Here is a 20489-nt window from a genome sequence, read left to right on the forward strand (position 1 = left end):
CCATCTGCCTGCCTACAAGTGCCGGCGCACTGCAACCCAGCCGCGCAGTCATCTTAAACACATCAGTCGCATGCGCACGCCCGCACACACAGCTGCACAATATGGCGCCAGTGCAAAAGGACGAAAATGGAGAATGAGGCGAGGTGAAAGATGGGCCGGAGCTGCTGAAGAAAGGATAAAGACAAGGAAAGTACAAAGAGATGAAAATCTGACGGGAATGTGCTAAACTGCCCATACAGATGACTGAGATTCATACACTCCACCTGGCCAATGAGAACCATTAGAGGTTCAATGAGTACCAAATGCCTCTAGTGTCTACTAAACACTCACTAACTGCTTCCATATGTGACTATTGCAGATGAGATGTGCATACTGACACTCGTTTCGTCCATTATTCACTGTCTCGTGGAGATAGATCCAGTGCCCGTGTTATTTCTGTGGAGTTTTAAGTCTGCACTCGATGATAGCACATCACAGTCATGAGATTTGTTCTGTGGGGAAAAAAAGACGGAGGTAAGGGGGCCGAAACAAGAACGGCGAATAAAACGGTTATATTTTTTGCAGGATGTGAGTTTTATTGGGACCAGGCCCCTCTACATCTGGTCTAATGTAGTTCCTCCGTTTAAAAATTAGTCAGGCATTGACCTCGGACGGCTCCCCTTGTGAGGGTCCTGATGTAGGGTTAACTCAAATATGGATCCCATCAGACTAAAGGAGATCTGGTTTCTTACCTTTGAGACCTCGGTAACTCGGAGCGGATGAAAACAGTAAAGTAAGGCCCTGTGTTAGGGAAATGCTCGTACACGCTACACTGCTGTGTGTGTAGAGGATTGTTTCCTCGCATTAAACTAAGAGAGCAGACAGCTAGCATAGTGTATGCTTCCCGTTATTAACACAATAGCCTCTGTCACCGGTCTGAAACAGGATGAGTGTGTAAATCCATGCTTGTGAAACAGATGGGATGATGTCCTGCTGTCCTTGAGAAGTGCCTTTTCACCTACATACAGTAAATGACATCATAGAAACATTAGTCTTGTGTGATAGAAAATAAGTTGACAAGGGCAAAGATTGAACACTTCATCACATGATACACAACGTTACAAGTTCAGAATGTGTCATTCTGGGTTGAAACTATCCCTGTCCTATATACCGTATTTTTTGGACTGTAAGATGCCAATTTTTTCCCCACGTTTTGAACCCCGCGGCTTAAACAACAAAGCGGCTAATTTATTAATTTTTCCTGGATTTTTCCCGGTTTCACAAACTTCAAGCCAAAAAACTGAACCCCATAACATTAGACCAATGAAATTTCCGAACGGAAATACAGTAGTTGTGAAAGGAAGGAGGAAGACAGTGAACAATGACTTTCTTGGTAGGCTACTGTTTAGATACAAGCCGTTGTAGCACGTTGAGTCTGGGTGAAGGGAGAGCTCGCTAACTCCAGTTGCGACAGAAATCATATAAGCACAGACAGGTTTCCAAAACTCGTGCTTTTTTATTTTTCTTGGTACCAGCATTACGGGTTAGTCAAAGAAACTTAGAAATGAGCATCAGAAAATAATAAGGACATATTCCTCAGTCTTGCACACATGCAGTAATAGCGGAAAAATGCGGCAGCAGGCTTTTCCCAAAATACCGCTCTGCTCTTAAAGGAGCCGCAACATATTTCACCCGTTACACCGTGTTACAGATACTGTCTTTCATTAAAGCCTGTGTAAAGTTCATTAGTTTCAATGTAGACAGGTTTATAGACAGGTGCGGCTTATTTATGTTTAAAAAAAAATCTTAGTCAAATTGTGCGGCTTATATATGGGTGCGCTTTATAGTCCAGAAATTACGTTACATGTTTCACATAATGTTGTTATAAGTATTTTTTTTATTATTTTATTATTACACCACAGTGTAGTTGAATTGTGGAATTTGATTGGGCAGAATGAGATTAACCATAGTCCACTAGTCACACATTACTGTTATATTACCAGCATGCATATGATCTAGTATGGCCGACACTTCACATAGGATTGTGTACTGTAATTATTTGCATGGTGAACATTTTTGTATGAAGATGTTAAGTATTTTTGAAAGGTGTCACCACTAGAAGAACTTTGTAACAATGATAAAACTCCTCTTCCAAAGGAAGCCTTCAGGACTTTCTCTGTTACATGACAAGCTGCAATATTTTTCTCCTATTAACTTCAAAAGAAGGAAAAGAGCAGCTGGGGAGAAGGTAAATGCTGATAGCTGCTATAACAGCAGTGATACCAGGAACTAACTTAATTCCACAACCTTGAAGACAACTATTCTGATCCTGTCCCGTTCTTCTCTCCAGAAATTATTGATCCATCCTGATTGCCTTCTTCTACTGATGCCCTGTGTCCTACTCAAGGTCTCATCAACTGGAAGCCACTCACTGCTCTTGAAGATGGCTCCATATAGACAACTTAAAGGTACACAAGATTACATTGGATGGTTCCAATTAGTAACTATGAAGATGTCTTTGGACTGCAGTGAATACAAAGTTAGCTACAATGACTTTTATGACTTTCCAAGTCTTCATCAGTTAACAGCTGATGAAACTATGATAATGGATATCCACCCAGATGCAGATGGGTTCCCTTTTTCAGTCTCGTTTCTCTCAAGGTTACTTCCTACTAGCATTTTAGGGAGTTCTTCCTTACCATCATAATCGCTACCTTGCTCATTAGGTTTCAGGTTCTAGAGATAAATGTATTAATTTAAATATATATTTTCGATAATTTTATTCCTGTGTACTTGATTTATAACAGTGTGTTTTATACAAATAACATTTTATAGAATTTAAATCTAACTGAACTACAAACAGATACAAACTGATACATTTATATCATTTTCCAAAACACATATCACCCCATCCTTCCTGATTATGTTCCTATAGCACCTAGAGAATAGATTTAATCACAAACCAATACTCTGAATACTATCTGATGCATCCAAATGTATGAATTTTGAATTTCGATATACCAAGACAAACACTGTTTAAATTGTAAAAATCATTGGGAAATATGAGTACAGTGTATGAATACCAACAAATGGCTAATAATTTAGATAAGTAGCTTTTGAGTCTTTTATACAGTAATGCAAAGGCATAGAGTCCATGGTAACAAGTCAGAATTGTCAGAAATATCTATATTTTTCTCAGAACATTTGCTAGAAGAATATTATGCAACAAGTTTACTTGACCATAATTGCACTCCATTTGCTATAATCATGGACTGCTTACTGAACTGCCATGGATTTCTTAGACTAAAATGTCCACAATCACAACTCATGAGGATGAAAAGAAAAGATTAAGCTGTGCAGTAGTACATTTCTAAAGACTTTAAACATGACACTGTTTTAATAAATATATAACCTGTATAAAGACCAACATACATGCTATTCTATAGCACAAGCTAAAGAAAAAGTAAAAATAATTCAATGGATTTGCACAAAACTATTTGAGCTTTTAAACCATCGACTTTATGGGCATTAGTGCTATTGTTAAAGAATCCTGATAGATGCTATTGTGAAAGCGGCATGAAAACATTAGCTAAATATATACCCAGACTGTAGTGTATTTGTACTGAAGTGCTCTAATAAATGTAGAGATTTGAAAAAAAATCACACAAAAGCACACAGTCTACACGGGATTTCTTACCAAATAAAGCATTAATGTTTATGGTTATTATTTTTGGTTAGTCACACTATATATATATATATATATATATATATATATATATATATATATATATATATATATATATATATATATAACCACACAACATAACTAACACATACTTTGTTGCTTTTGTATGAATAATATTAAACCTGACAATATTATTCCTCTTTGACATTTGAGTTTAAGGCATCGAATTGCAAATAAATAAGTAAACAAATGTAATGGACTTTTCATGGGAAGCTGAGTCACACACACACACACACACACACACAAGTATGTGGATGTGTACAAAGTTTTGACTACAGAATAACAGAGATGCAAGTTTAGAAGCAATGTAGGAGGACAGGAGTGTGAGCACTGCATATTTTCTCACAGCAGGAGAAAAGCCGTGCTTCCTGTCTGTCTTTCACAGGTCTAAGCGTTAACACTACACCAGGCCTGGGGCACTAATGGTAATATGAGCTGTCATGGTCCACACTGCTTTTGTCCCGCCTCCTCTATCACACACACACACACACACACACACACACACACACACAAGCTATCCTGGAAGCTTTTACATGGCTGTATGTTTCAGCACTCACTTTGGATTCATGTGCAGATACTGTCCAGTTTATTAGAAACACCTGTGCACATGCTCACATTTTCTGATGATCATCTTCCTCCAAAAAGGCATTTTGTGCAATTCTATGAAAACTCTAGAACCTTAAAAACTCAAACCAGCCTTCGTAGCACTCATACAGGTAGTCCCCTACTTATTATGGGAATGTGTTCCGATGACCCTATAGTTATTTAAAAAGTCCAGCCTACCCAGGAGTTTCAAAGAATGGTGATCAGTATTAGGTAGTATATTGTAATTTGTTAATAATTTAGCAAAACAGCAATTTTCAGTACCATACTGTAATTACTATACAATATGGCAGTGGGCACATGGACGAGCACCAGATCACGAGTGGAGGTCAGAGCATAAGCTGCTATATTTACCTGCCACACAAAATGTACAATATGTGTAAATTTAATTTGTATACATTTTGTCAAGATCATAAGATCGAAAAATCATAAGTCGAACCATCGTAACTCTGGGACTACCTGCATTGACAAGCCTTTGATGGAAAAACAATGTTAATAGTAGATAAAATCATCAACATCAACAGTCATCTAGTAAAAGACGTCCAGGACAAAATAATTTTATTACATAATGTTTTTGTTATCTTGAGGAATTTACTTTATATTTTAAGTATACGTCCCACTTACATAGTGGATAGTATCTTTGTCTGTCATGTTGAAGACAGATAAGGAACTAAACCCAGGTGCTGGGGTTGCACATCACAGTGCACCCCTCTCAGTACCAGTCCCAAGCCTGGATAAATATGGGAGTTGCATCAGTAAGGGCATCTGGTGCTAAAACAAGTTTCACATGAAATACACAGATCATAATGATGATTCACAGATAGGAGTAGTGTAAAGATTGTTACTTTATATTTAAGGATAATGTATTTCATAAATTGGCTAATTCATTAGTGTTAAAGGCTTGAGAGCTGACAGAATCATAAAGGGTTTTTTTAGGGGTAGGTGTGTGTGTGTGTGTGTGTGTGTGTGTGTGTGTGTGTGTGTGTGTGTGGGGAGGGGGTGATAATTTGTCCATTACACCAGTCATATTTAATACATAATGCATAACAGATCATTGTATAATAGTTGGAATACATTTTATTTTTTTATTATAAGTACAGATCAGTAGTTACAAAACAAAGCATCTGCCATGAAGGTACAGCAAACAAAGAAAATTATACAGCTCACAAGACAGTTCAGAGGTGGAATGCTCAGTTCAGTAAGACCCAGATTGAAACACGCTGTGCTTTAGCTCTATATAGTACCACACATAGGAGCCCAGATCTCCTACTAACAGTGTACATACATATGGATCTCTGATTGGTCAATATCTGTCTAATCCCACTGACCACTGAACCTGTCATTTCATAGATATTTATATATATTTATATATAGATAGATAGATCCAATCTTAAACACCATTTACTAGTTTCCTCCACTCGTTATACACTAGACATTTGTTTCCAAAATTGATGGAGCGAAAACTAATCAAGATTTTTTTTTTTTTTGCACAGATATTTATCTAAGAAATAAAAGACACCATATCAATAGTTGAATGAACTAAACTGAACTCGATCTGTTCTCTTCGTTGTGTCGCCGTTATTATGTCTGTACACGGTTAGTCGGTTAGTTGTGGTAAAAATACATTTTTGTTCAGAGCAATATGGAACTTGAGATGACCTTCACTAATGAGATCAGTGTGCCTGAAGGAACCAAATAAGGTCACCGGAGTTCACAAAGTGACGGAGAGAAAAAATTTCACAATGTCAAGGGACGCACAGACACGCACATACACACCTTCATTTTTAGTTTAGTTAGCTGTGTACCGTATAGACTGGATTCTTAGATACTATCACAGTGAAAAAGATGTGTGTGGGGAGGGGAGGTTGATAGCCTCTCGTTGCCTCTGCGAGACATTGGGTTATATACTGTAAGGACATACGCTTGCAGCAACATGAGAAGATTGTCAGTCTTTTCTTTTTGTAATGTTATCTTTACAATGTTGAAGGCAAAAAGTACAGTACTAGAAAAGAAAAAAGTCCAATCTAAGGCTTACAATCAAAAAACAGATAGCTTTGTAGATGCAACAACGCATGACTGTATCTAAGGCTAGACAATATTTGTGTTTCTCGCATGTATGTTTGCTTTTTCTTCTTTTTTTTTTTTAATTGTTTTTAACAAGTAAATACATCAAACCATTTCAGTAGTCAGTAACACTTTGCAACACTGATTGGTGGCAGTATATTACAAATAGATTCTCAATGACTGAGATGAAAGTCAACCTGGTTTTGTGTTCTCCTTTTTTCAGAGTTCAAGATTCAGGTCATTTTTTTCTTTCTTTGTTCTTGTTTTTTTTTTTTTTTTTTTTTTTTTTAAGATCTGTGCCAACTAGTCCAGCTATCACCACTGCTGGGTTTCAGGAATGTCTCAGACGTTTGTGCCTAAGCGCGCTCTGTTTTCCCCGAGAGCAGCTCTGAACACATGTCCTGGATATGCTCTGAAACACATCACGAAAGAAAACACGGCTAGAAGGTCCAAGGTCCGAGGAAAAAAAAAATCCACAGTCCTTCAATTTTGGAAGGCGAAACTGTACATCCATATAGTCTTTTTTTCTGCTTCCAAAAAGCGCATGCTTGTTTCACACATCCTCACACTGGCTGTTTGTATAAGAAGTTTTTAAAAAGAACTGCTGAAAGTGTGCTTGGTCTTCAAATACACAGTCCGAGAGCTTTGAGATATGAGCCAGGTACGAGTTACACTCATGTAGCATTGTTTCAGCAGGCAGTGAGAACTATGGAGAGCTCAGTTTGTCCAAAAAAAGGAGGAAAGTCTCTCAAGTGACACTGGAAATTCTGTCAGAGTAACATTTTGGTGCAAGGAATGTGTGACTAAGCAAATAAAATTAAAAAATAAAAAGAGTTATGTATGTATGTATGTATGTATGTATGTATGTATGTATATCAGCTACACACTGCAGAATTGAACAGACAAAACACACAGGACCCAAAGTAACTTTATCCATCTTGCTAAACAACAACATCTTTTTTCTTCACTTGGTCCTTCAGGGAGCATCATTTTTGTGATCTCTTTCCATAACTCAAACTTAGAGTCATAAACATCACATTGCCTGTCATTGTCATGATCAGCATCTTCATCTCTGTCCTCCACCTTGTCCTCTTCAACATCATCCTCGCCGTCCTCCTCCTCCTCCTGCTCTTGCTTGCGATTTATTCTCTGATTAGCGGTGCGTCCTGCATCTCAGAGTCAGTTAGCTTAGGCTCGGAGGCAAGAGCGGGTCCAAACCTTCTGGAAGCTGCTTCATCCGCCCACAGATGAACTATGGTTAAGAGAACAGATGCAGATTAACACCATCGGCCGCTCACTAGAGACTCACACACTGATAAACTGATGCACACAAGCTACTTGGCTACTGAGGCTATGTACAAACTCAAGACAATCAACACAAGAAAACAAAACAAAAAAATGCAGCTGGGATTGTTTTTGCTTTACTGAGAAATGGGACATTTTGGTAACACCGTTCTTAAGTACACAAGCATTATGTCTCCGATGAGAGTGACCCAGATGTGGCTTAAAAAACCACAACCTGAGCAAGTCAGCTGGAGAAAGTTTCCAGTAGAAAAGTGCACTGCATTTATAACAATTTTCCAAAAAATAGTTAGCATGCATTTTTACAAATTTATAATCTGTAAGCTGGCATGTAAGAAAAGTGTTACCAAAATGCATATGTGGTCCTAATGGAGAAATGACATCATTAAAACATATCTGCCATCATGACTCATTATAATGAACTATTACTTATGTTCCTGCTGCGATGAGCTTTTGTTGTACAAAATATTACTAATATTATCACTTAAAATAAACAGAAAAAAAAGAAGTATCATCCTGATGCCTGCATGAGGACATGCGATATAAATGACCATTGATTTAAATGCATTTATATGAAAGACCTATTTGAAAACAGCTTATGAGATTTTATAATTAGATAAATTAAACAACACAAAATTGAGTTCTTTGAATATTTCTTCATTTCATAATCCATATTCAGGCTCTTGTGGTGTTTTTTTTTTTTTATTATTTGTGCAAGTGCATGTGATGGATAATAACTTTCAGGCATGCAGTTATTGCTGAAGTCTGAATCCCTGTAAAAATGCACACCGTTTTTCTAATTATTTGCCGCTGCAGTCAGTGCCAAGTAAATAATATGAATAATATGCGATTTCATTCTCGGTACAAGCCCGGAGAAAATGATTTGGCAATAAAAAAAAAAAGTGCGCCGGCGTGTCGTGTTCTTCTAAGATGCCTCCGCGAAAATGACAAAACGGAATTAAAACATGCGTCTGTTTCGCGGGGCGCTCACGCAATAAGCGGCGACGCTAATGGGAATTGAAACCGGTGAGGAGCCTGCACGCGGCTTTAATAACAGCGAGCACGCGCGCCGTTTAGAGCCGCCCATTAAAGCAATAACCGCGACACACCTACTCGTTCTGCGGCGTGCACGCGCTCGGCCCTTCCCGTTCAACCAGCAACTTATCAGCCTAAATCTTGCACGGTGTGCACCTCAGCATGCAGGCGGAGTGATGGAGATTAAGAGAAAAGTAAAAGCCTATTCTCTCCATCAACACCGATAAAAACAAGAACTTTGCTGTAAATCAAATACTACTATAAAAAATGCCATGAAGATAAATGACTATATGTTTGTAGCCACGTGACCATCACACCTCGAATTTTCACCACCATATCTGAAGTATTAACATTCACTGAACCCTCAGAGACCCAAACATTCACATTAACCACGTTTGGCAGACGCACTTAGACAACTTAGTGGTTAAGGCATCTGACTTTGTATCCGAAGGTCATGAGTTCAAATCCCAGCCATGCCACGCTTGGGCCCCTGAATAAGGCCTGTAGCTGCTCAGTTGTATGAATGGGATAAGGAGCATAAATCTAATTTAGCTTGGCAGTGCTGGGATTCGAACTCATGACCTTCAAGTCCATTGTCTAAAGCCTTAACCACTGAGCTACCAGCTCCCCAACTATGTCGCATTATGACCCTGTGCACAAAAAAACCTTAATGAAGACATGGATTGACAAGACTATAGTAGAAGGACTGGAGTGTTTTGCACAGAACCCTGACCCCAACCTCACTGAACATCTCACGAGGATGAACTGGACCACTGACTGCTCCTCAGTCCGCCTCAACATCACTAATGCTCTTGAGGATGACTGAGCAAATCCCCACAGCCACATTTCAACATCTAATCAAGGAATGAAGGAAATGATGACACCAAAGGTTAAATGATTGAAACAGTATGAGTAAGCACTGAAGTTAAGCTGAAGTCCAGATTTTCAATTCTTCCCAAAAGTATTCAGTGAGGTTGAGGTGAGCGCTCTGTAAAGGCCACCGGAGTTATTCCACTCCATTTTTGGTTAGGTATGTCTTTACGGCTTTCACGTTGTCGCTGTGTGTAAAGACACACTTTCTACATTAAGGGTGGAATTGTGAAGCCTGTGGGTACCACAGCACTAACAGCACAGCAACACAAGGGGGCGCTAAAAACAATTACAAATGTTAAGATGAATTTGATATACCTGCTTGATTTTGTTGTGCCTGTAAAAATTACTATACTATTTGAGGTTTTCAGTTAATAGTAAATATTTAATTTAGGAATTTTGCAATTTAAATTATTAATTTTAATAAATGTAAATAATTCAAATCACTTTTGTACATCACTCTGGACATGAGCGTCTGCTAAATGCCACAAATTTAAATGTAAATTTTAATTATTGCATTCTGAAAGCAGATAAAATAGTGGACACAGAGAAATATCATTGTCTTCCCTAGTTTCCCAAACATTTATTTTAGCATGTGTCTTTCCCTAGTGGACGTGGTTGTCACAGTCGTGATAGTTGTCAACCTTGACACATGTACAGGAATGGTCATGTTTGTCTGAGCTTTATATATGGTGTGTGGGAGTTAACTGCTTCTGACCGTTAATTTATACACTTTATGGAATGAGTATATTTAACGTATTGTCATTCTGCACAAACTGTATTTAAAATGTATTGTTCTAATCAGTTTATGGGTTACTGGGGAAAAAATCCATATTTGTTTAACATGGTGAAACCCGTGCTTTTAAAACAAAGTCATCATAAATGTATATTTAAAAATCTTTTAGAATTCATTTACAAAATTTCTAGAGTTTCCAGAGTTTCCTACTTAAGACTTTTTTTGATAGGATACATAGAACAAGCTGTACTAAAGCTCTCTAAACTTTAAAGGTTGGTTGTCATTGGGCAACCTATAAACCAATAGTTCGAACTTTTTTATATAATATAATATAATATAATATAATATAATATAATATAATATAATATAAAACCTCACCACCTGCAATACATATTTCTTTCCACAAGGTGGCGGTAAAAGGCTGAGTATCATTCGAAACGTGTACTTCATCATAACAAGATCATGATCTCCAATGTCATCTTCCTCCAGCTTGCACGCATTTCCACAGTGGAGATGACGTGGTTGTGATTTTAAGAACATGAATTGATTTGGCAGCGCTTTAAAGAAAATACCGCAGTCATGTTTTCACAGCTGTCTGAACGCACGCTCTTAGGTCCGAGAGGAAATTAAGATAGTCATAAACGCAGTGATAATAAATCACATTTTCCAGCTTTTTTTTTTGCTTTTTTTTCCTTCTTCTTTTTTAAATGCCGGCTCTCCCAAGGGCACCTGCTTGCTGTGACTTCCCTTTAAAGAAAGTTCCAGTAATGAGTTACAGATTAGGGCCCCATATTTGATTTTCACTCTTCATTAACTAAGCCACCTGGAATGGTATTATTTAAGGACGCCATTCCTTCTCCCCAAACAACTGCCACTGTGGCCTGGAGACTCACACATCAACTTTATAGTTACACACAACCTTCGGTCTGGTAAAGTGTTTGAGTGTTGGTTAATATGATCATACAGCAGGTTAATAATCATTGTGTGTGCACATTTTAGAGCAGCCTACCAGAGTCTTTATTCTAATCATCCATGTAAAGATAAAAATTTTTTTTTTTTAGTACTGTATTTTTTTCTGATCTTTTATCAGACTGTAAGATTAGGGTCTCTTTCATGTTCTTTCTGTACGAGCGTATGCAGTCTAGCACCCTCTTCTGTTTCACTACATTAACACATCTCGGGTGCGCATGAGGCAGATCGGGGGCCCTGGAAAGTAATACAAGACATATGGTAAGAGGACTCATAGCTCCAGGATCCATCTTATGTTAATACATGTGTCATGCTTAACAGAATGGCTAAATGAAGAGGCGGATGGAACAATAGCCGAGCACAAGGCTGGGAGCGAGCTCTGTTAACAAGGGCCAGGCCGCTCAGGGAGCCGTCCCTGCTGTCGCGGCTCCGAGACCTGACATTTCACAACTGCCTCTTCTTATCACTGCAATACACAACTACGTAAAAAAAAAAAAAACACAACAAATAGAAGTCTAATGCAAAAATAGCTCAAGGTCACACCTAACCATGCTTTATGTGCTGATCGGATCTGGGCTTTATATTATATATATATATATATATATATATATATATATATATATATATATATATATATATATATATATATATATAAATTGTGTTATTTGAAATGGAATATTTTACATAAACAGTCACAAGTAAACCATGAACATCACAAACATCACAATTTCTGTTTAATCAAAAACCCATTTAATCATTTAGTCCCGTGGTCAGGACAATACTGTCAGTACACTGATGGAAATTATAGCTGTTATAACATCAGGAATACATTATTTTAAATTTAATTTTAAGTTGAGTTGCCTTTCTATTAACATTTCCTTGTAAGTAGTGTAATTGTAGTATAATTCAATTTAATCTTTGAATGCACCTGAGAAAGATCTGCATCTCAAGTTTTATAAGAGGAACTACATAAGCAAGTTACAAATATAATATAATATAATATAATATAATATAATATAATATAATATAATATAATATAATATATAATAGAAATGTCAAACTATACTACTGTCTTTCCTAACATGAATTTTATATATATATATATATATATATATATATATATATATATATATATATATATATATATATATATATGCACAATAGTAGTTATTAAAACTATATACATAACATAACTATATATATATATTATTTTCACCAAACAATAAAATTATTTTACTGACAATAATAATAATAATAATAATTATTATTATTATTATTATTATTAATTATTAATATATATTATACATTAATATATAATATAGTAATAATAATAATAATTATTATTATTATTATTATTATTATTATTATTATTATTATTACCATTATTATAAGCAGTAGTAGTAATATAAATGTATGTATTTATTTATTTTAGTAAATATTTATTTATTTTAATATTATTATGAATTTTACTTTACTCCTTTATTCCAAGGTGTAATATCACTCGAATTTACATTAAAATGTTTGCTGCTTTGGACTTTCTTTTCCTAATTTGTAATAATTTCATAAGGAATGTATTTCCATAGAAATATCATTATGTACATAATAAAGACCAAACGAATGACTGTTGACACATGCTTTCGAGAACCAAACTGTACCTCTATAATACCCTTATTTCTCTCTTTGAAGTAAGTCTTTGAAAAGACACTACAATCCTACAAGATTCATCCAAATCATTTAATTAAGTAAGTAATATACTTCGAGCACTTCTACTAGCGTATTCTGGCTTTTCGCACAGGACTGTGTGTTGATTAATGCCAGTATATGATCGCTTTTATTTGTAGGGATCAAACACGTTGATGCACTTTTATTTGAATACATATTTGACTAGGTTTCGTCCGAAAGCTTCCTGCCCCATCCAAACGAGGGCTAGATGTGGTTTTAAGTCTCCTGCTGAACACTGAACACACACTGCCCATATTAAACACACACCACACATACGGTAACGAAGGGCGTCTTTGTTCTCTCGCAGGCATCCGGCACTGTTGGAAAAGTGTTGTTTTTGGCAAAGGTACACCTCATTGTACAGACCATTATTTATAAATATGTAAATACGAGTGTGTGTGTGTGTGTGTGTGTGCTCTTACACACACACACACACACACACACACACGCGTGCGCACACACAGACACAGACACATACACAGAAGAGCAAGCTGAGCACTAGGAAGTGCACCCAAATCATATTTTTAGAAGGTTTTAATGAACACAGGATGTTTATGAATACCATTTGCAGTGATTCACAAAGAGTAGAGGGATCAGCCTGCACCACCACCACCCCTCCCTCACAGCGTCAAAGAAATCCAGTGTTTCTAGAGGGAAACAGCACTGTTGTGCCTTGGCGGTTGTGTGGGATGAGATTGCCCTCAGATAAGCATGCTGCAGTTACGAACAACACAAAAGGAACAGACAAAAACCCGTACATGTGGCACTTAAAAAGGGGCTTCTGCTCGCTGCTTTAACCGAGGGATTTGCGCAGCGTTTTTTTGTCAAGGAAAAGCGCACAGGTAAAACAAATAGCACGTTTGTTATTCTCCTGATCCGCAAGGACGTAGGTTGACGCGAACAGAAAATAACCGAAACTTTCCGCGAACGTATAAAAGGATCGGGGCGGGAAAAAACAAAATGTAATTATGAAGTGAAACAATTAATTTTGTTCTCCGTTCCAGTTGGCAATCCAACACTTAAATCCCGTCCAAAGATCTTGGTGGATAACACATAGATCGCACCTAGATCCCAAACACCTCCAGTTCCTGTCACTAAACCACACTCGAGTGAAACTTGGGTGAAAGAGTGTGTGTTGGAGCTGTGGCTGGCAGGTTGACGTGGCCTACCGAGAAAAACGAAATGAAGGAAAAAAAAAAGAGTCCGGATGCGTCTGACTTTTCCTCTGACTCCATTTCTGGGGCAGAGATCGTCATCCTGATAATACCTCCACAGAGCAATTTAAGTCCAAACACTGACGCTGCTATCTGTCTTCTGTGCCTGATAGCGCTTTCTCCCCTCTCTCGCCCAAATTACTTTCTTTCATATCTAATTATATTTGCTAATGATCTTATAAGGGAATAATGGAATGTGCTTGATCTATTACCTTTTTTTGCCACACATAAATACAATACAAATGGCATTGCAGCATTTGGAGGGTTTTTTTGTTTTGTTTTGTTTTTTTGCTCTTTACACTTGGGACAGTAAAGGAGCAGAGGGTAGCTCATCTCAGAAATGTACTATTGTACTAACAAAAATGTTATGAAAAAACCAGGATCATGGATGATGATAAGAATTTTCAGTGCTCTATCTTAAGGCTTTAATGGTGTGAGAAGCTTCACATGGGGTTGAACTGATCTAAGGGGCTATAGGGGCATGACCTTAAGCCTGAAACGTGAAGCGAAAAGACGAGTGATAGATGATTTCATGGGGAAATTGATTAACTTATTATATATCAAATATAAGCTTGATCATATAATGCTTATTGGATGCGTTCCATGCAGACGTCGAGCTTTAAATGTCTATTTATCAATTCCTATTGTTTCTAAAGAGTTTTGATGAAGTGTCTCCAAAAGTCATGACATCTCCCTCTTTCTCTATGTCTTCCCTTTTGTCTTTTTCTTGTCTGACACGGGGTTAGCCCCAACCTCAAGCTCCACCCTGCGCTCTTCACTTTGTATTTCCCACAGGCCTGGTGAGGACCAGTGCATGACCCCCACCGACATTAATAGTAGGAAATGGCACTCGATCTTCATTTTATCTCCTAATAATTTTTACTGAAATGATAATTACCATGTTCCGAATCCTCCCAGAGAGGGAATGGCGTAAAATAAAACGGATCTCCCTATCTCTTGACGCTTCCGTCAACACGTTATATAGTCCTGGAAAGCAAATACATATCGCACATATAAACGCAGGGCTTCTTTTTCGTTTTCTTTCTCTCGCTCAGTCTCACACACTCACACACAGGCCTTTTGGTCTGCTGGCGACTGCTGTCTGTGATTCTTTTCAACTGACATAATCCTGATTGATTCGTTCAGCAGATAAAAACTCAGTCCACTTGTGCCCTTTACCGAGGGAACATAATACCAGGCTTTATTCTGCAACAATGAAACATAATGGCGTCGGAATGTGCGGGGTATGGGGGGGGGAGGCCACGTCTTAAATGACTGTGACACTCTGTGGTCTAATGTAAAAGAAAAAAAGTGAGCGAGGGAGGAGAAAAAATCATTAAGCGCAGATTATCAGAGTGCCCCACTGCTAACAAGGTCAAAGCAGGGTTGCTGCTAAAAAGTTGCTATTGTCCGATTTGTTTTTAAAATGTCGGTGCTTCAGATTTCACCCTGATGAGATTCGGTCCGGTACAGTGCTCCAGATTCTTCTTCCCATGTCCGGCTATCACCTCTCACTCGTGTTTTTTTTTTTTTTTTTTTTTTTTTAAAGAACCTTTTGTTTGATAACAGGAAGAGATGAGGTCACTTTTTTTCATCAGGACTCATTTGAGTATGAATCATGCTATTTTGCAGGGCTTGACATGGGGTGAGCTGGGTTCTGCTTAAATAGGCCAAACACACTCACACTCACACTCGCTCACTCGATCTCTCTCACTCACACACACACACACACACACACACACACACACACACACACACACACACACACACACTACACACTACACAGATGGCTGTAAGAGTAACAGTGTGTCATACTTTAGAGAAGGAGTACATTCTGTGTTTGGTGAAAAACATAAACAAAAAACAACCTGTTACATCTGTAGTGAGCATTAAAAAAAGTATAAAATATATAATAATATATTAATAATGTATAATATATAATATTATAATAATATAATGTCATACCAGAAATAAATAGTTATAGTATAAAAATGAAAGAAAGAAAGAAAGAAAGAAAGAAAGAAAGAAAGAAAGAAAGAAAGAAAGAAAGAAAGATGTTTTATAATTGTCACATGTACTCTTTCTGCAAAGTGAAATTATTTGTTCACATATCCCATTGATGTTAAGAAACTGGGGTCAAATCTCAAAGTCAGCCAAGATACAGCGCCCCTGGAGCAGAGAGGGTGCACCAGTGGCAGCTTGGCGATTCCAGAACTTGAACCCCTCAACCAGCAAACCAGACCCCTTTAACCACTCGTCTACCACTTCCCCATAATACAGTATATAGTAATGATAGTTACTATAGTTATAAAGGGCATGATCCATAAGCCTCTCCTTCTCCAGTATTTATTGTGTTGATTGGGATCTCTAATCTAGAAGCCTCAATGTCCCAGGAGTCAGTGGGGATAATATTTGGGGAGCATCACACTCTCACAGCTCTCGAGCACTAATTCTGCACGGCATCCACCTGCTCTGGAGTCAGCGAGCTCCCCTTAGAGTGACATTGTCACTCAGTGCACTGATACGCAGTGAGACAGACAGTGACAGCAAACGGAGGATTGCCTTTTATCCTGCACGGTGGGACCTGTCAGTGCCACCTTCTCTCAGGTCCCCCACTAGCATGAACACAGCAGCTATCACAGGCAACCTGATATCCGTGCTCTTCACTTCCTGGAGGGAGGAATCATGAGAAGCCGAGCAGAGCGGCCCTCACAGAAAAGCAGCTACTACACTCCCATAAGATGGGAGAAACAGAGAAACAGAGGAGAAACAGAGAATCAAACATCTAGTGAGAGATGTTTCTATGTTAAAAAAAAAAAAAAAAAGGTAGGCTGGCCTTTGTAGACTTTTGCTTTGACACTCTAAAAGTCTGTGAAGAAAAATAATGTTAAAATTTTCGATTTGAGAATGAGAGAGTGAGTAACGTGTGCTGTGTAGCGATCTCAGGTTCCCTGGCGGCTCTTAAAACTTCTGTAGAGAAAGGTTTATATGCCTGTTGCCGTTTACCTGCAAAACGTTCATTTCACGTTGTCAGAGCGATTGCCGACGTCGGCTCAGGCAGCCGCGATGGAAAAGCACAACTACTTGGCTGCATTTCTTTAAATGCAATTTTGCCCGTTCCCCCGCTGCTCTCTGATGATTCAACATTTCCTGCTTCAACATCTGCTACTTACTCTTACTGGGTCTCAATTAAGACACCACTATTTATGAACAGCCCCCATTCCTTATTTACGTTTAGATTTTTTATTTTTTTTTGCACATATGTGCCAAGAGAGGAAGCCAAAAAAACAGGCTCCCCACCGCATGCCCGGCTCGCAGATGTTTCCAGAGAGGAGCCAAAGGGTTAGCGCATGCCGCGATGCTACAGGAGAACTTAAAGAGCGAGTGATTTAAAGTTCGAACAAGAAGATTTGCAGATCTCCTGAGCTTCTGGAGGAGATGGGTGGCCAGGCTGATTGCTGGAATGGCGAAAGCAGATCCCTGATCTCTGGTCAGAGAGACTGATTTAAAGGGGGTCGGTTTTAATTGACTTGAGTTTTTTTTTTTCTTGAACTCAAACATCTGTACGGTGCTTTCCAGGCACACATATAGTTTTACCATACATTTGCTCACTGAGGAGGAAATGATACTCTTCTTAAAGTACAGTTCAAGACTGACAAGGACATACTGTCTCTAATATATGGATTTTATATGGTCAGTCTTCGCTTTGTATGGTGCACAAGCTGCCAGAGAGCATGACAGTGTAGGAAAATATTGATTTTCCAGCTGAGCATCACTGATACGACGGATACTGATTGCACTGGGCTTGTCCTAATCCACAGACCCCTACAGGACACTTAAAACTAGCTTTCATTGTGACACAACCCACTTAACCCCCCCGCACCCCCACCCCAGGTCTGGTGTTTTTTACAGGCTCAAAGTGGGAGAGCAAATACATATGGAACAGTATCAACCATTACTCAGTGGTGAAAATATGCACACAGCTAGATAGAGGGAGAGCTCTGAGTCTCCACACACACCTACAGTACACACGAGCATATGAAGTGTGCAGAATGTGGCAGGGTTTTATTTAATAGTCCACGTGTGCCTCTTGTAAGCAGTTAGCACGCTTATGCACTCGTGGGCTCACCAACACATGTCTGCACAAACAACACCAGAGGAAAAAGCACAACAAAGGAGGCCTGCGATTTCTAGAAACAGAATAAACATCTGGAATCAAAGAAAGAAAGGGGGTTTAAGGAAATGCAAACTTAAAAGAGAGCGAGGAGATTTATATCCCATCACCCACAGAAACCTGTTTACTTTTTTCGTATTTACGCAGTGAGAGGTAAGACATTGTTAGAATATGAAACGTCAAACTATTTACGCGTCGGCGTAAGCACTTAGGGCTATGACTCGTTCGGTTTGACACGAGCATAAACAGTGCGAGATCAAACCTCCATGACTATGACCATCCTCCGTAAAGAGATGACGGATATGACCAATTTTTTCCCCATGCAAACACAAAACACACGTTTCATTTCAAATTCCATGAAAAAACACAAAGTGCAGCTCATTAAACGGCAACAGCTTTATAAGTATCAGCTGTTTCATCAACTTTTCAAGCTTAGTACTGTATCAACCACGACGCGTTGTCGAAGAGATGTTATTATCTCAAATGTGTTTTATTAATAATTTATCTCAGAGCGCTGTTCATGAGTGTTTGGGACGCAGTTCATTTGGGACGTTGTCCTAATAAGAACGATTTTAGTGGAATATGGCAGGAGATGGCCAACGCTGTTCCTTTTTTTTTGAGAATCATTACTTTGTGTGCTCCTCTAATTGAGGCTTCATAAATTACCCAGAAGGCTTGGTCTGGTTGCTGATTGCACTCTGTCTTGGCCCACATTGTGCCCTTGGTTGAGAGACATGAACCGTGAGTGTTTTCCAGAGCAGTGTGACATTTTTTGTTTTTCGTGTTTTTTTTTTTCTTCATTTGAGACAAGGGGCACAAAGAAAGTCACTACACTCCAGCAGAAAACTGCCTAATTATCAACAATTAATTGAACAGGGAATAAAAATAGTATCTTCATTAAAGTATCTTCATTATCGCCTAAAAGACAAGTAGGGCATGGAAAATAATAATAATAATAATAATAATAATAATAATAATAATAATAATAATAATACAATTTCAATCCTGTTTTTGCATTTTAGATTTTAATTCACTTTTAGATTTAAAATCTACACCAGTATTATGTTGCTTCATCTTCTCTCTCAGCTCCCACCATTTCAGAGAAGCAAATCCATAGGTTTTTTTTCCTTGTTTTTTCCCCCCACTTCAATCTCCCCCTTTTTTTCCCAAGCCTGAGAAACTTCAGACATGAGAACCATTAGCGGAGTCTAATATAAAACCAGTGAAATTTACCTGGGATTATAAGTCATTGACAAATAACCTTGCTGATAGATGCGAACTAGATTTTGTTCAAAGCACTCTGACAGCCTCAAAAGAGATTAGCGGAGTTCTTATCAGGTCAGCGGTGTCGCCGGGGAAATGTGTTTAAAGTCACATTGATTTATTGAAAGATTTTCCAATAAGAGTATCTCTACTCTCCAACAAGAAAGAGTGTGTCGGCTTGGTGTGTGTGTGTGTGTGTGTGTGTGTGTGTCTAATGCAATGAGTGTGAACCCAAAATTCACATCCACATTACAGATGACCTAAATAGTGTGGGAGATTTTCTGATGGTTGAAAATGAAACCTTCCCAAACATTATTTTCTTTATTTCCTCTCTCTGTCTACTGTTTGCAATTCATCCTGCTGAAAGCGATGATTGAACATCAGTGAAAACACACACACACACACACACACACACACACACACACACACACACACACACACACTGACAGCCAAATCCTATAAAGATCCTTTGTTCCTCTGGGCACTCATTTGACACTATTACCTTCTTAAGAGTAATTATGAATGATTTTAGAAAGCCGGATCGTGAGATCCCCTGAAATGAACGACAGAGGAAAAATAAGGATGTCAATCTACAACCCTGTCACAAAAATGTCATTTTTTTCTCTTTTCCATCTAACACACACACACACACACATATGCCTGCTGCTCCGTTTGATCTCAGAGGTCTGCTGGAACCCTGGAAAGCCATCCCAGCATTCTCAGCACCATCGGAGCCCCACGGTGAACCTTCTGGAAGTAACGGCGTGTCCATGCCGTAACCCTATCCACTGACGTCGCTAACTCTGCCGTGCA

General features: G+C 38.4%; 1 protein-coding gene across 5 annotated transcripts in view; it reads right to left on the bottom strand.

Moving 5' to 3' along the window:
* Positions 1-20489, bottom strand: part of znf536 (zinc finger protein 536) — a 180871-nt gene that overhangs the window by 14425 nt on the left and 145957 nt on the right. Inside the window, exon 7 of one of the 5 annotated variants that reach the window (XM_046840206.1) lies at positions 5385-7643. The exons of the other annotated variants lie outside the window; for them this stretch is intronic. Within the exon in view, the coding sequence (XP_046696162.1) occupies positions 7534-7643 (110 nt within the window). The 3' untranslated portion in view covers positions 5385-7533. Of the gene's footprint in view, positions 1-5384; positions 7644-20489 lie in introns of those variants that run through there. 5 annotated transcript variants of the gene reach the window in all.

Source organism: Silurus meridionalis, chromosome 26 (assembly GCF_014805685.1).
Source record: "Silurus meridionalis isolate SWU-2019-XX chromosome 26, ASM1480568v1, whole genome shotgun sequence".
In the NCBI taxonomy this organism is placed as follows: domain Eukaryota; kingdom Metazoa; phylum Chordata; class Actinopteri; order Siluriformes; family Siluridae; genus Silurus; species Silurus meridionalis.